Source organism: Dipteris shenzhenensis, chromosome 13 (assembly GCF_047967505.1).
Source record: "Dipteris shenzhenensis isolate YYH24624 ecotype China chromosome 13, Dip_SZ_1.0, whole genome shotgun sequence".
NCBI classification, from domain to species: Eukaryota; Viridiplantae; Streptophyta; class Polypodiopsida; order Gleicheniales; family Dipteridaceae; genus Dipteris; species Dipteris shenzhenensis.
Window position 1 is genome coordinate 9821322 of NC_141608.1, and position 17362 is coordinate 9838683.

The window sequence follows — 17362 nt, forward strand, 5'->3', positions numbered from 1 at the left end:
AGAGAAGGCAAATGTCACCAGGAGAGAGAAGGGAGTTGTTACTTGGAGGAGAGAGAAGGAAAGCGCACCCGAAGGAGAGTAGGGAGAGGAAGGAAATGTCACCCAAGAGAGAGAAAGGAGTTGTCGCCACATGGAGAGAGAAGAAATTTGCTACCAGGTGTATATAGAAATGGTAGAGGCAGTTAGAGAGAGTACACAAAACTACTACATTACATTGCATATCTGAATTAAGTGTTGGTGTGCTATCAAGATACATTTTAGACCCAAGACTTTCACAAAGTGTTTAATAACTTTTTAATCACTTCCTCCATGGAAGGGCTGGGAGAGGGCAAGACATGGAATCCACGTAGGGCTAGCCCATCCGTCATTGAAAAACTCTCCTCCTACAGGATCAAATCGCCGCGCAACAAATGGAGTGAAATTCTTGTTTTTTTTTTTTTTTCCCGTGGGCAAGATTGCATGTTTGCCAACAGTTGAGATACATATAGGCTGCCCACCGCCAGCCTCTAAAAGGTGGCGTGAAGGGCTATCATCCTAGTTAGTCCAATAAGAGGGACAGGCGCGGACATTGACATGTGTCTGGCCAATGAAGCGGCCCACTCCATGCCAACTCTTCCAAGTGCTGGCCCATTCCATCAGTTACAATTTCCATCAGTTACAATTGCCAACCCGTTATACTAGTAATCCTCGAAGTCTATTTACTTCTAAACGTCCTTTGATGCATAAGAAGCTATTTCCTTCTAAGCGTCCTTAAGGGCTTGTATTAACTTAAGAAGCTCGTACGGAGCTTGGCTATGGCGATCGTTGCTCGACCGATTGGCTATGGATGCAAATTCTGTCTGCTTAGCTATGGGCTCTCGTCACTCTACCAATTGGCGATGGCTTCAAGCAATCTGTTGAAGGGTCGGTTTTCCGGGATTCATTTAAGGAATTTGGGAGGGACGATGCAGTTCGTTTGGGGGCTATGGGCGCTTCAACAGAACTGTGCGGGCGCCTATCCATTCGCGAGATGGATGAGCGATTTTGTGACGGAGCTACAGTTTTTCATCGCGATCAAAATGAGGAGAGCTTCTTGTTCAACGCTGGCAATCTGACGATTTCTTTGAAGGCAGATGTTACATTTAGCTCGCTCGAGGCGTTCCGTTGTACTGGACGAGGGATTTGCGCAGCCGAATTGTGAAATGATTCAAGTTCGAGAGCACGGGAATTGCAGCTTTATTGCCCTCGTACGACCTGGGAACCTACCCTTTGAGGAGATATTTGGGATGGCGTTGGAGTTTTCCATCGCGCGCCGTCGCCATCAAAGGGAAGAATCAGGAAGGCCTGATGGTCGCGAAGGCATTTTACCCCAATGGGGGGAGCCAGGTTTCTGCGAAACTGCAGGCGGGCGCCGGGAAGATTCCCTCCAGAAGCAGCGATGCTGAGGTCGAAGGTTGGATGTACGTGGGCGAGATGGGAAGACTGCCAGGAGGGAAGCGAAGGAGGCGATGAGAGGGGAGGAGGGCAAAGGCGGCAGGGTGCGAGGGGCAATAAGGGAGCGAGGTTTCTGCAAACCGCACGATGGGTGAGCGCTGAGATTGATGATGAGGAGTGGCGTTTCTGGGGAAGTGAATTGGCGTGGAGATTCGGAGTCAGAAGCAGCCGTTGCGTGGCGGGCAAGGAGCTCGAGTCATCAGGGAACAGCAGTCGCCGACCCACGTGTAACTTTCACCTCCTCCTCCGCGTGCTTTTGTTGGATCTGCGAAGCACTTTCGGATTGGACGTGGTGAGATACTGTCGCTAAAAGTCTCTGCGAATCTAAATTTGACAGTGCGCCATTCATTTTGGAAAGAGTTCAACGATTGCAAGCACTGGAAGCCCCATTGCTCCTCCTCCTCATCAGCACCTCCGCCGATTCTTGCACCCACATCTCCCAGTCTCCAGAAACCCCTCACAATGCACCACTTCTTCGACCTTTTTGCTCAGGAACGCCTGCTTCCCATCACCAGCGTGCCTATTGCTTCCGCAGTCGCCCTTGTGCTTCTTTGCGCTTTGGTGGGTGCCTTCCTTCAATCCAGTAGACGCGTTCATGGCCAGGCTAAGACCGCGGATTGTGCTCGCTCCGAAGACATCGTAGGCAAACTGGGGAATTTAGATCAAGCACCTGCCCGCCGAAGAGCCCGTGCCGCTTTTCAAAAGGCGCAAGAGAACCTGGATCATCTCCTCTTCCGGGTAAGGCCCAATCAATTGCCTTTCTTATTTTGAGAAGGCGTCTAGCCGCTTCATGGCGATCTCTATATGAGCATCTCGAGCGAACTTTGGCGATCTCTATATGAGCATCTCGGGTTGTGTGTGATAGTAGCATGAAAGAAAGCGCGTTTGCGCTGCAAGAACCCACTCTCTTTAATTGAAATACTGCCCATGCAAACCGATCAAACAGAGTATTGAAGTAGCGGAAGATTTATTGCTGAATCTGTCATCTTGAACTCCTGCATTAAGAGTCCTTTGACCTCCTGGATCTTTCTCCTGTCATCACCTATGCCAAATAAGTGATCAACGTAAAGAATGATCATGGTCTTACCTCCTTTTGCGAAGAGGTAGAGGTTTAGATGGATTACAAGATAAGCCTATCTCATAGTAGTCATCTATCCTCTGGTACCACGCTCTCCGTTAGAAAACAGGGGTGGATGTTACTTGCTGTAGGCAGAGGTGGATGTTACTTGCTGTAGGCAGAGGTGGATGTTGGAAAACAGAGGTAGATTTAGATGCTCGTTTGGGAGAGACTAAAAGGAAATCGTTTAGACTTCACAAGCAGTTGTAGCTTGAATGAAGAGATTTTGGACTACTTTTTGATTAGCCTTCTCCTTTAGTGCTAGCCTTCGTCACGGCTGAGTCTGCCCTTCACCTCCGGAGTGCCAACAGAAACTCAAATGGATGCTCAAGTATGTGTGGGTGTGTGGATTTGTATGTGTGAGAGCATATTTTTATACTATGGTCTACACCCACTGTTGGGCGCTCATGACGTCAGTGGGGATGTCATAGTAGCTAGTCCCTGCTATGCGTGATGGAGTTTATGGTTTTCAATCTTATGAGTGACTATCGTGAGATTGAAACTGCACTATGTTGTGTTTTTAGAGGATGAGTTTGGGAATGTTCCGGGATTCATCTAGGTATATGCTACTTGCTGTAGCCAACATCCCCGCCAACAGTAGAAAACACACAATGCTAACTCAAATCTCACTCCTTTCCTTTATGTGTACACAAGTGAAAATAGACAGATGTAGACACTGGCTTGGATCCTTGCACAGTGCAACAGTAGAGTAGAACAGTAGATCATGTATTAAGACAAAACCTGATACAAAAGGGTGTGCTCAGTGTGCCACCATCTAGAAAATAAAGTACTGCTTAGATGTAGACCCCTGGCCACTCAAAACTGTCCTCTACCTCCTCCTTGCACCTTCAATCTCTGTCAACCTGCGTGCTCTCCTAGAGCTTCAGTGGGCTGTGTAGATGCCCTACAGACGGACCCCCTTACTGCTTCGGTGAACAGCCAATGGTGAGGCACTGTTTGCTTCTGTTCGTTGACCTCCTTCCTGCTTCCATCTACAACAAATGGATGAGGTAAAAGCCATCTTGATTTCCCTAACCCTGCAGTATACTGCTCTTCACCCTGTAGGTAATGTGCAGGCTGGACAGTGTGATTCATGTCTGCCTACAATACAAGGCTCACTCATAGGGACTGCTCCTGTTTATAGGGCTGGAGGCCCCCTAATATGTCCGACCAGATCTGCAAACCTGTACTTGTCCCAGATGCCCTGCCTGACTCTGCTACATGGCAGTTGCACACTGCTGTGACCTGTTGTGGACATGTCCTGCTGTGCTGAACTTCTACCGGTCTGATGCAGTCTGCAGGCTGCCACTGCTTTGGACCCAGGCATATAGATGGTCCCAGCTCCCTAGTAGCTTGTGTTGCCCTGCCCGGCAGCAGTCATGTACCTGCTCCAGCCTGCTGTCATGTACCTGTACAGCCCTCTAACTTCAGCCTTTTCTTGCTGTCCACATGGCAGCCTGCATGGGTTCCATGTAGGAGATAGGGGTTGTCCTGGACAATGCTCTCTAGCTGCCATGAGTTTTCATCCTCAGGGAGTCCTTGCCACTTGATAAGATACTCGGTGTAGACTCTGTTTCGGAGTACGTGATCCTTGAAACCCACGATGCGCTCCGGAACATAGAGTATGTGGCCCTCCTCATCCATAGGTGGTAGCTCAGGAAGGACTTGGACTTGCTGTCCGACATGTGGCTTCAGCAAGGACACATGGAAAACATTATGAATCTTGGAGGTCCTGGGTAGCTCCAACTCATACGCGACCTCGCCAACTTTGCGGATGATCCTGTAGGGACCATAATACCTGTGAGCAAGCTTCGTGTTGGTGTTACCCTTCAGCGAGGCATAATGGTTCTTATGGAGGCGTAAGTGCACATAATCCCGTTCTTCAAAAGACAGATACCTCTTGCGTTCATCCGCATACTTCTTCTGCTTGGCTTGGGCATCCTGCATATTCTTTTTAGCCAATTGCAGAAGGGCATCCATACTCTCCAAGTCATTTCTTGCTTGCTGATTTTTCACAGCCATGTCTGCAACTAAAGATGGCATACCCACTGTGCATCCATACATAGCCTCGAACAATAGAGATGTGCTTGGTACTGTTGTAACAAAATTCAGCAAGTGCCAACCAGTTCCAAGACTTCTGTGTGTCATGACAGAAATGCCTCAAATACTCCTCCAACCATTTGTTCACCGTTTCTGACTGTCCATCCGTCTCAGGGTGGTAAGCAGTGCTAGGTGTAAGAGAAGTACCCATCGCTGTAAATAATTCCTGCCAAAAGTGACCCATAAATTTTGCATCTCTGTCGCTGACAATCTCTCGAGGGAAACCATGATGCTTAAAAACATGCTCGATGAACTGCCAAGCAACCTGTGATGCTGAATAACGGGTTTTAGTGGGTATGAAATGGGCCTGCTTTGTCATTCTGTCAACCACCACAAAAATGCTATCCCATCCCCGCTCTGCGGAAGGCAACCCTGTGATGAAATCCATAGCAATGTGAGTCCATTTGCCTTTTGGAATAGGTAATGGCTGCAAGAGACCCGCGGGTAACCGGCTGTCCACTTTATTTTGCTGGCAGGGCAAACATTCACTGACAAATTTAACGACATCCCGCCACAAGCCATCCCCAGATAAAGCTCTGTTTGACCTTTTCATGTCTTAGTAATACCCGCATGTCCTGCCATAGGAGATTGAGTACATTTCCTGTAAGACCAGCAGTCGGTACTTTGAATCTGGCACCAAATAAATTCTGTCCTTGCAACACAACAGCCCATTATGCAGCTTAAATTCAGCATGCCCCTGGCTCGATGGCCTGTGAAACTCCACAAATATGGAAGCTGCCTTAGAATCCTGCATGTATTCTTCCTGAATACCACGAATCCACTCCTAGTAGATGGTAGAAATGGCAGACAAATTGCAAGCCCACATACGGGATAAGGCATCTGCAACCACGCTTTCTTTCCCTTCCCTGTACTCGATGTCGAAATCATAAGACTGAACCTTAGCTAGCCACCTCTTCTGCTTCATTGACAAGTTGGGCTGCGTAAGGAAATACCTGAGTGTCCTATGATCTGTCTTAACCTTGATTTTGCTAGAGACAGTTCAGACACTGGCTTAGTCTAACCTAACCCTCCTTGTAACCCTAGTTAGTATTAACCTAACCTAGGTCCAAACTAACCAAACCTAAACCTAACCCCTAACTACAATCCTAACCCACCCCACTAACTACACCTAACTGACCTAACTTGACCCATGGGAATCAACCTAGTTAGGTACCCAACCTTAGACCTTAGTCTAAGGTTGGCGGCGTGGCGGCGGCACACGGGCATGGACGGCAACGCAGGGCTCCTTGAGTGACAACGATTGGTGAGGGCTTGGCGTCGATTGCGAGAGCTTGGCACAGACAACAAAAGGAGATTGACGGGATACCAGTTGACGGTCACGACGGTGGCGGGGCAGTTTGACGGGTTTGCAGCAGAGCTGGTGCGGGTAACGGTTCGGTGGATGGAAGGGAGCTGGTCGGGTAGATGCAGGAGTAGACGATGACTAGCAGAGGCTACCCCTTTCAAAATTTCATGACCATGGTTGACGCTGAGTTTTGGAGCTGACGCCAGTGCGATGAAATTTGATTCAGGATTCAAGATGGTCGTCAATTGCTCTACGAATGGATAGCAAGTCGGTGCTAAGGCTTGGTTGTTGTTGACGCTGACGTAGGTCATTAGGCTCGCCCAACCAATCTTGATAGCTTACAGTCTTTCAAGCTGAGTCATCCATGGCTGTGCCTGGAGTTGGTGCTGCGTGTTGCTTCAATGTGGAATGAAAGGAGAAAGGGAAGACAAAGGTCCAAGGTCGGAGCTCTGATACCAATGTAGAGAAGGGGTAGGGACAGATTTGGAGAAAGGGGGATAGAGGAGCAAAAGGGAGAGGGATAGAGGGAGAGGAAAGGGTAGGAGAGAGAGAATGAGGTAGGAAAGAGAGGGAGAGATTGAGAGGGAGTAGGGAAGAGAGAGAGAGAGAGGGAAAGAGGGAGAGGAAAGGGTAGGAGAGAGAGAATGGGGTAGGAAAGAGAGGGAGAGATTGAGAGGGAGTAGGGAAGAGAGAGAGAGTGAGTGAGCGAAGGCAGGAAGGAGGAAGGGAGAGTAGATAGGATTAGATGTCACATCAAAAAGTACATAGTAGGGGATGGATGGAGACTTATATAGTCCCTCCACATTTTCCATCTAAAGGGCCTCTAACTTGGTCTCTTTTTCCCCTTCATTACACCTAGCATAGCTCAGAGGCTCATCATGCATGGATGCATGACCAACTCATTGGTCTAGGAGACCAATGCACCAACATCCTGGCACTCACATGCCAGGCTTGATAAATAGACCTATCAAAGCCAATACATGACTCCCACAGTACATCCCCCTCTTGGCTCCAAGGACTAATGAGAGACATGGAGCCACACACCATAGAAAACCCATACATCATTTTAGGAGGGCTATCCAAGGCAGAGAACCATTATTGACTGAACACACATGATTTATTGCATTCATTTTTGGGAAACACTCCCAGGGCAGAATACCCAAATACAACATGCTTAGAAAACAAATGGATCATCATCTCCATCGTCCTCTGGAGGGAGACAAAGATGTCGGATTTGAGCAGTGAGAGCATGAACTTGTGTTGGAGGGTTGTCATCTTCATCGTTACTAGTGGGGCTGCAACCCAACTGGCATGGTCCTTAGTTTGTTGTTTGGCAAGCTTCTGGTAGCATCTGTCCTCCGTATGACCAAGCTTGTTACAAAAAGTGCACTTGAGAGGCTTGAATGACTTTGTCTTTCCATGTGCTGATGGAGGCTTGGGTTTCCATTTGCTGGTGGAGGCAAGAGCCTTTGTAGTATTCGATGAATAGATATGAGATTCTTTGTTCCAGCGATTTTTTTCGAGACGAAGAGTCACCATATCATCAAAGGTAGTCGTGGCAAGCCTAAGTACTTCAAGAATGTGCTCAAAATGAGTGACTCCTTCCATACTCTTCATGCGGACATCCATTTTGTCCTCGTCGTCCGGGAACACTTCAGGCTGGAAAGTTGTTGAACAAGAGATTGCAGTTTTGCTAAATGTGCACTCAAGGTATCTATCCTCCATTTTCAACTTATAAAATTGCAACTTCAAGAATACCTTGGAGTTTGTGATTTTGTTACCAAAAAGATTCTCGAGACGCGCCCAAATCACTTTGGCTGTCGATTTGAAGTCGACATGATGAATCAAAGTGTCATCAAGGCAAAGTCCAACAATGGTAATAGCTTTTGAGTTGTGTTGCTTCCAATTCTTGAGTTGTTGAGAATCTGTTGTTGTAGCGTAGTCCTAATCATCCTCAATAACATACTATACCTTTTTTTTCATGAGGAGCAGCTGCACCTTAGTTTGCCAAGTAGGGAATCCTTCCCCCTTGAACTTCTCCACGAGCAATGAGGTTAAAGAGAGAACTCATTGTGTACCTCGGGAAATGGCAGAAGAAGAACAAAAATGGGCAGAAAACAGGCAGTTTGAAGTAGAAATGGCGCACAGTTTGACGTAGAAAATGGGCTGTAAATGGCAGGCAGGGATGGAGCAGAAATGGTGGGCAGATTAGAGCAGGAAACAGGCAGAATGGCATGGACAGAAAGTCGGGACTGCAGCTGAAGTCTCCAACATTTGTTGAGGTCGACCTTGAAGAATCCATGGTTGGGAAGCCACAATGTCGTTGGAGAAGCTCATTGTTGGAGAATCCAATTGTCGGGGAAGATGGGTTGAAGGGGAAGGGAGCTCTATCTTGGAGGAGAGGCTAGCTTCCATTTGTGAGCCTCCCTCATCCTCTAGATTGAGCATGGAGAGTAGGGAAAGGGCTAGACACATAGCTCTGATACCACATGTTGGAACTGCATGGGAAGCAAGGTAGTCTAGGCTAAGACATGAAAGACTAGACTAGATAGCAAACATAATGGAAATGGAAATGGAAATGCTAGAAAGAAATGAATAACCAAAGAAAAGTACTTACATAACCAAAAGAGGCTTGAGGCTTGATTGTTTTGACAATTTAAAGTACAATGCCTTTATAGGATAGGCACACACACAATTAGTACCAAATGTATATGGGATAACTCCCAATATGACACGTGGCACTCCTAGACACCTAGTACTATAAAACTCACACTAGGACTCACTAGAACAAACCAAAATTGACTCAACTTGACTCCATTTCCTGACACATCTTGTTGAGATGCTCACCAAGAGTGATATTTTCCACCATCTTTAGGATGAAGAACTCTTGCTTCAATATTACTTTCGAATTCTTTAGACCTGACACGAACATAGTCTCCATGTTGGTCTAGTTTTCACTCACTGGTTTTCCAAAGTCGATATGGTGATTAAATTTCGGACCCAAATCCTTCCCCAATATCCTATTGGATCTTTCGTTTATGTTCTCCCAGTTGCTTTTGTCTGATGTCTTTGCTCCTTGGCCAGAGGGTTTTTTTAATTCTTGCAACCATTGAACATAGTCCCTTTTCCATGTAGTACAGACGAAGACTTAACTGACAGCTAGAAAAGTTTTGACCATAAAAGATCAGGAGCTTGGTCGAATTTGATTTGGCCTTCATCTTCCGATCAGATGCTCTGATACCAATTGTTGAAACCGAGTTAATCGATTCACATAAAATAATGACTCACATAAAATAACAACTCGGAAATACACCCGAGAGAAGGAGAAAGACGTTGGAAACAAGCTTGTATTATGACATGCAGAGAAGACAACCATTACTGATCCTCCTCATCCCTACGGGGTTTGTTGGAGGATCATACACCTATTACATGATTCCTAAGGTGCTTACAAGGCTGCTCTGAGTACCTGCAACACTCCCACACACCACCTCTGCATCGAGCCATTCCATATACCGAGGTGAACCAGTGACAGTCAATGGCGACAATCAAGGTGAGATGCCAGGAGGAGATCCTTCCACAAAACCAGCTGGGATCATAGCAAAGAACTCCATCTTCAAAGTCAAATATCTCCTACATGCATACCATGTATGTGCCAATGAGTCGGCTACCGTGTCCACCCACCTAACATGACCCTTGTAAAGTGTGCTTCCCTTCAACATTTCTGCCTACCTGATGTCGTCTGTAGGCTATTTCTGCCTTGGAGCCAGGCCTATAGATGGCCCAAGCCCCCCAATAGCTGGTACTGGCCTGCAGCCTGTTCTTGCTATCCACAACTTGCATGCTGCCATGTGGCAGCCGTGCCTTTTCTCTCTCTGGTACACCTCCCCCATGTCCTCCTCATATGGGGGCTCACGGGAGGAGAGGCGACCATAATAATCCCAACACCCCCTCTCACCGGCCCACCATGGGCCAACACCCACAAGTCGATGCAAATTCTATATCAGCTCCTAGTAAGAAGCTCTCAAGATAAGTCAAAGGTGTCCTTGATCATCAATCTGTGAACCTACAGCTCCTGCTCCTCCAAGTCTGGTAATCATACAAGCAAACCATATCTTCAAACACATGCACCATTCAGGTGGCACCAAAGGTTTTTAGCACCATCATTCGCGATCACAAACCTACCAATGTTCATGACCAATCTTGGCACAAACATCAGGTCTATCGAGCTGTTCCCCTCAGAATCTAAGATATCCTAGATCTTGCTAATCACCATATCCCAAGGTTTGTTTTAACCCGTCTTCACTCTGGACAACATTTTGCAACCAAGAGCTCCACCTAAATTGGCTGATCATGCCTGAAAGAACTGATACTTAGCCATGGAAGGATCACCAAAGACCCAATGGTTGCGGTCCTTCCAGAGGATCCATAGTGCCTAATAATGAACCCAATAAAAGAAAAGGTCATAGCCATACCTGACTAGATGAAAACCAAATAACCAGAATTGCTTGGCAAAGCAGAAACAAGCCTGAAGGTGTTGCTGAAGCAAAAGCAAGAAATCATAAGATTCAAGGCAATGCCAAAACAAATGAGGCATAGACTCCCGCAAGGATAGTCAGGGGTGACAAGTGGCAGGAGCAATATGCTGGCGAGCCAAGATCTGTCCAAAAACTTGCCATAAGAAAATTTTTTGCCAAAGAGGGACTTTTGAAGCCCAAATGTACTGCAATCTTTTCCGCCACCACCAGGAGGTGCATGTCATGATTGTAAGTCTTTTATTATTGTTTCTAGTTTAGAGTAGTAGCTGCTTCACTTTTTCTTTAGTTGTTTCACTTTGGACATCTATGAATGTACATTTCTCTGAATGGAGTATCGCTTTTACACAAAAAATGTGTGTGTGTGTGTGTGTATGCATTGCATGCATACATACATACATAACGTATGCATATATGGATGCATATACATATATGCATATGTAGATACATATATACATACGTAGATACATATATACATACATGATTCATGTATGTATATATATAGATAGATATATACATACACAATTCATGTAGTGGGATGATGCAGAAATGGAAACTAGTGGTACCAGGACATGCTTGAAACTGTTGGCTCTTGCTGATCGAAAATTTCACAAAGCTTGTTGTCATTGGCGTTATTGTTCTGTGTGTGTACTCACAGGCATGCATTATATCTGATTATATGCCTCTTGTTGTCTCAGCAATGAAGGGTGTTGAGAATTGACTGTTTCTGTTGTGCAGGAATCTATGGATGGTGTAAAGGCTGAAGAGGTATGCACATAACCCAGAATTTGATTTCTCATCATGTTTGAACATTGTTTCATTTGTAACATGTTTTCTCGTATCTTTGGTGGGAGAACCAATCTGTCCATGGATGCGATGCAGTAAGCTTTTGATGAATATATCACACTGTGACTGACCTCCATTATCTTAAGTCACCTTCATGCAATTTTTTTTCTTCCAGCTGAATTCTTGTCCGTCGAATGCTCTTTCATTGAGCCAATAAGAAAGTCTTTGGCATGAATCTGCAATGAATACTTATCGCATCCTGGGGCTGTGAGAAACTCCATGTTGATTTCCCAACTTGGAAATGTACTTTCAGTTCGACATTTCAGTATTAGGTTGTGATGCTAATTCTGTCGTTGATGATTGAAACTGACTTTTTGTACATTCATAACTTAGTATAAAGCTAGGATCATTATCGTGCAGGGATGGACATTTATTATAAACTTCATGAAGTACAATGGTTTTCCCTGAGGTCTTGTCATTTATTCAATTGGATGCCTTTTAATGTCATTGTATACAAAGAAAAAGCAGGATGGTGTTAATCTAGTCATAAAATAGGGGTCAACCTTTGATGATTAACATGAGGTACAAGAACTGGTGCAAGTTTAAAATTTATTGGAACTAAGCATTGCCAGCATTCATGTGCAGTATAATAGTAAAAGCGTAGCTTTGCAAACTACATGCATTGACTAGTACATATGATGGCTTTTCACAAAAAGTAACGTAAGTGAGCTGACCTGAGGTTAAAACTGGACTAGTTGTTTTGGTTTTAGTGGATAAGTTTGGCCATGTTCCTGGATTCATCTAGATATATGTTTTGCTATATTAATGAACCATGTGAATTTCGCTTTTGTCCGGATTGTGGTCTGACAAGTGCATCCCCTGAACGGCTGGCCCTCTTTTCTATTCTTCTGTGTAGAATACTCCGAAATTTTTTTGTACCCAAAGGCACTTGTAGCTCAGATGAAGAGAATGTGGACTTTGTTTGATTAGCCTTCTCCTTTAGTGCTAGCATGGTTGCTTCTGGCCTTCACCTCAAGAGTGCTGGCAACATGATACCGACCTTCGAATAAATGGATGCCCATGCACGTGTGCATGTGTGTGGGGAGCGGGAGCACCGGCTCCCCCCCCATCATGGGAGGCACGTCCGGTGCGAGGTGGTGGAGAGGCGGGGTGGAGGCCTGGGGTGGAGAGGCAGCTGGGAGATGGAGAAGAAGGGAAGGCTAAGATGGCGAGGAGTTTTTTTTTTTTGGAAGTTGGGGGGGAAAAAAAAAAGGGAGCGTGAGGGAGAGAGGCGGGGGGAGGGAGAGCAGGGAGGCTGGAGCGGGGGAGGCTGAGCGGGAGAGTGGGGAGGCTGAGCGGGCTAGCGGAGAGGCTGAGCGGCTAAGCGTGAGAGAGAGGGGGAGAGGCGTGGGGGTTGGCGGATGGGCTACAAGGGATTAGCGGAGAGGCTACGAGGGGCTGCGAGAGGCTGGTAGTGGAGAGGCTACGTGAGGCTGAGCGGAGAGGCTACGAGGGGAGAGTCTGAGCGGAGAGGCTACGTGAGGCTGAGCGGAGAGGCTGCTGCGAGAGGCTGAGTGGAGAGGCTACGAGCGGAGAGGCTGTTGCGAGAGGCTGATCGGAGAGGCTACGTACGTGAGGCTGAGCGGAGAGGCTACGAGGAAAGGAGAGGCTGAGCAAGCCGAGAAGGCTTGCGACAGGTAGCAACGGGAGAGAGAGAGTTCGAGAAGGACAAGCAGAAAGTAGGTCCTTCTCCACGATGCCGCCTTCAGAGCGTAGTACTTGGGAGCAATTCATCTTCGCCGCGAGCGGCTGAGATTCATGGCAGGAGGCAAAGTTCTCTAGACTCCCTAGAGCTAAGTCTGCAGCGCCCTGATCCAACCCGTCCTCCTGCTAGCAAGGTCCACAACAAAAGAACCATCTTGAGAAATGAAATCCCAAGAATACCTCTAGATAACCTAGACCGTGAGCTCTCACTAAGTTCTCAAGCAAGTACTCTTTTGGCTTCAGTACACTGTGTTCATAATCACCTTCCAACAATCTGCTTTTGAGATTTGAAGAAGCATTCGCACATCCCCTTTTGCCTTCCATTCCTTCCAATCTCGCATTACTTGAGACACATGAAGAGCCAATTCTCTCCAAAGCATGCTATAAAGGTTCAAATTATGACAGCAAGCACATGCGGGAACCTCGTCTTACCTGTGTGCTTGCTCTGAAAGCAAACCATGTACTTCATGGAGGCACATACGAATGACCTGTGTAATCCTGTAAGGCCCCCTTTTGAATTATAGCATCCGTCTGAACTTGAAACCGTAGGATACTCCATGGAATTCACCCTCATGTTAGTATCAATAGACAAGCACTTGGAAGAATCCAAGCACTCCTTGATGTACTTCACCTTCACAAAGGTCTTAGACTCCCCGTCTGCTCACATCTCAATATCATACATCTTCACTGTGACTCCTAGGTTTGCATGTCTGACCTTAGTAACACATGGAGATGTCACCAAGAACAATTCTTTGATTACCACAATAGTCGAAGCTTTTGTTTCACCATCTAAATCTGAGTTGGACTCCTTGTTCTTTTGATCCGCCTTCTTCTTTCTGCAATCCTTTGCAAAATGGCCTGGATCGTCACAATAGAAGCACTTCTTCTTCTACTTCCTCTTCTTATTGGAAATGTCCTCTTCATCTCTAGAATCATCCTTCTTGGGCTTGCCACCGCTAGGCTTGCCTTGTCCTTGACCAACAACGGCTTGTCGTCGTTGTCTTTGTTATAGAGCTTCTCCCGAGCCTCTTTCTGTAGCAGCAAATAACCCAATTCCTCAAAGGTCGGAGGTTTGGTCCTTTGTCCTGCTATCATAGTCGTAACGAAGCTCTTGAAACTCCGTGGTAGCATCCCAAGTACCATCAAGGACAACCAGCTCGAGTTTACCTTTTGACCAACCAATCCTAGTTGATATCTCACCACCTTGACCTTCATCAAGTGGTCATGAAATGAATCTCCCACATCCATATCCATGTTGTAGAGTTGATGAAGAGTCAAGTTCCGGGATGTATTATCTGTCTCCTACAGATCCTTCAGAATGGCCCGCGCCTCTACTGATGTGTTAGTCATCTAGACATGAGGAATTACCGAGCCCACCGTTGTCCCTATGATCAAGGCTAGGGCTTGGGCATCTTTATCCTTCCATGCTTCGAGTTCATCTCCATCTACCGGTACAAGTATCCTTCCCTGTTTGCCCAGCACATCCTCCGGCTTCGCCTCCTCTCCCGTTGTCAGTTTCCATATATTTCGAGCCACTAAATGACTCCGGATCTTCACCTTCCAGATAGGATAGTTGGTCCATCCAGTTTCTTGGACTCTCCAAAGTTAGGGATAGTGAAAGAAGGAACTTGACTAGAGGAGGGTAGTGACTAAGAGGCTTTTGCTTCTAAAATCGACATCTCTGTTGCTATACCACACAGCAAAATCTGAAAGAAAACACCAGCGTCTGTACACAAGAACTCTTTACACACCTGACTGAACCTAAGCCACCCTCCTTCTCGCAAGAGCACAATCCTCTAGTAGTTGAAGTGGATTCCCTAGAGCCTTGAATCAAGGACGCCCCTAAGAAATAGACCCTGAGAGCATGGTGCTTGGAAGACTTCAAGTTGTTCACTCATTATGAGGGAGACAGCTGGAAGATGGTGGCATCTGGATTGCTAAAGTTCTAAGGCGCGAACGTGACTGAAGGTGGTGGTGCACTTGGTGCTACCTTGGATTGACCTATGTACCAGCATGGTTTGTTTGTGTAGGACCGGACCTGGAGGAGCAGGAGCCACTAGTTGATAAGCCAGGAATCGGAATTTCTAGAGGGTTTCATCATGGGAGCACCTAGAGCAATTTCATCGACAAGTTGGTATTGGGCTGAGATGTGTCGGTGAGAGGGCGTGTTGTAAAGGTCACCTCCCCATTTGTAAGCCGCCAAATGAGGAGAGCATGGGGGAGGGAGACCTAGAGCAACATCTGCCCAAAGAAAAGAAAAGAGTGGAGAAGTGGCTGCCACATGGACAGCAGCAAGGCTGCCATGTGGGCAGCACATCAAGAGACCCGCCCGGAGATTCAGAGGCTGCATCAAAAGGAGATGATGTGAAGGAGAGATGGCGGGGCATCTAGCCTTGGATCTGGCCTGACAGGAGATGACTGAAGAGCAGCAAGATGGCGCAGGTATGGTGCTGGAAAGCAAGCCCTGGCAGGGCCAGCAAAGGAGCCCTTAAATAAGGGCTTGTCAGGCTGAGCCAACCGACTGTTGGGCTGAGCCAACCAGTCGGTTGGGCCAGCCAACCTGGTTGGCCCACAGACCAAGAAGCCGGCCTGCATAGGGGCTGGGCCCCTGCATGGAATTGAGGGCAAATGGCCCTGGTTTTGGAGGTCCCATGGGGCGGCGGTTTTGGCAGACTAGCAAATAGACAGTGATCAAGCTAGATATAGAATCCGCCAAAACAATATATTTCCATCCAAAGCTATGGACACAATTCAAAAGACAGATCCAGAGTTCCTCCAATCTTACCAAAAGGTTCTCTTATTATCTTCCTGGTACCGCTAGATCTCTAAGCCTGCGTGCCTCACCTTGAGCGTATGTAGACTCTCTATCCAAAACCCTCAGCACTTTGCTGCCCTGGTAGACAGCTGAGGGTTCAGCCCTGTGTAGAGCTAAGTCTGCAGCACCCTGACCCCTCTTGTCCTCCGTGGATGTAGGCCCAAGAGTGGGTCACCTGCTGCTCCTTTCTTTTGCTGGAAGGCTGCACTGCTGGATATCAAAATGGGGCCTATGGCCACTCCTTTTATACGGCAAGTATGCCCCAAAACAACCAACCCAGCAAGGGGATGAACCGCCCCCCTGCTGGCCGACTGTCTGCCAAAACCGCCCCCACATGGGGCCTCCAAAAGCAGGGCCATTTGCCCTCAGTTCCTTGCAGGGGTCCAGCCCCTATACAGGACAACTTCTTGGTCTATGGGCCGACCAGGTTGGCTCAGCCCAACCAGCCCTTATTTAAGGGGTCCTTTGCTGGCCCTGCCAGCACTTGCTTTCCAGCTCTGTACCTGCGCCATCTTGCTGCTCTTCAGTTGTTCCCTGGTAGGCCAGATCCAAGGCTAGATGCCCCGCCTTCTCTCCTGCACATCATCTCCTTTTGATGCAGCCTCTGAAGCTTTGGGTGGGTGTTATGCTCTAGCCGAGATAGCATGACCTCGGATAGATCGGTGGGCATTTTCTCTTAGATGGCCAACTTTTGTAATAATTAATGTGCGTAATTAAATGGTCAAGAGAAGTAACTGCCAAGGTCCAAGGTGAGGGCGTAATGGCATTGACTAGATAGTTCTAATAGGGCTAGGGCCTAGGTGCATCTAATGTGTAAATTGCCAAGGGGCAATTGTTTTAAAAGGGAACTCCAAGAGAGGGGTGAAAAAAAGGATGCATCTAAGTAAGGGCCTAAAATGTGACATGTGGCCAAGAACTATCTAGGGAGATTGGGGTCTCAAGGATAAGGATGAGAAAAGAATAACGAATATAGATACGTAACGAGACGAATCCTTCTTTGAGAGTTTGGCTGGGTGGATAAACTAGTTGCCAACGCCCGTGATTACTTGGGTTTTAGGAACGGACAAGAGCAAAGGTGTTACACTTGGTATCAGAGCAGGGTATTTAGAGAGGGTTCGAGGGACAGACGGAATTTATGCTGGTGCTACTCGTGGATTACGGAGGGAGACCTTCGACGAGGATGGTCCGTGACTGACGTCAGTAAGTTAGAGTCGACGGGCAGCGAAAATTTGATCGACGAAAAACGCGCAGCAAAGGGGTTTCGTTGAGTTTGAGAAACAGGTACTGTAACAGGCTGAAAGGATCGCCCTCGCCGGAGATGCCATCGCCCATCTGCAGTGTTGGTCCTGAGGCTTAGCTCTTGCAAGGGCGAGGGGCGAGTTCCTTGAGCTCCAACTGGATATCGAGAAGTCTGAGCGTAGTGGAGCGCAGGTACGTAGGGGGTCTACGAATTGGCGATCTCGCAGCGT

The 17362-nt window shown here is 47.2% G+C and overlaps 1 protein-coding gene across 2 annotated transcripts in view; it reads left to right on the forward strand.

Moving 5' to 3' along the window:
- Positions 1-909: 909 nt before the first annotated feature.
- Positions 910-17362, forward strand: part of LOC147895004 (caffeoylshikimate esterase-like) — a 37003-nt gene continuing 20550 nt past the window's right edge. Inside the window, exons 1-3 of one of the 2 annotated variants that reach the window (XM_087383647.1) lie at positions 910-1700; positions 1811-2211; positions 11267-11296. In XM_087383647.1, the coding sequence (XP_087239773.1) occupies positions 1352-1700; positions 1811-2211; positions 11267-11296 (780 nt within the window). In that variant the 5' untranslated portion in view covers positions 910-1351. The remainder of the gene's footprint in view (positions 1701-1810; positions 2212-11266; positions 11297-17362) is intronic. The other variant, XM_087383648.1, reaches the window with a different exon arrangement.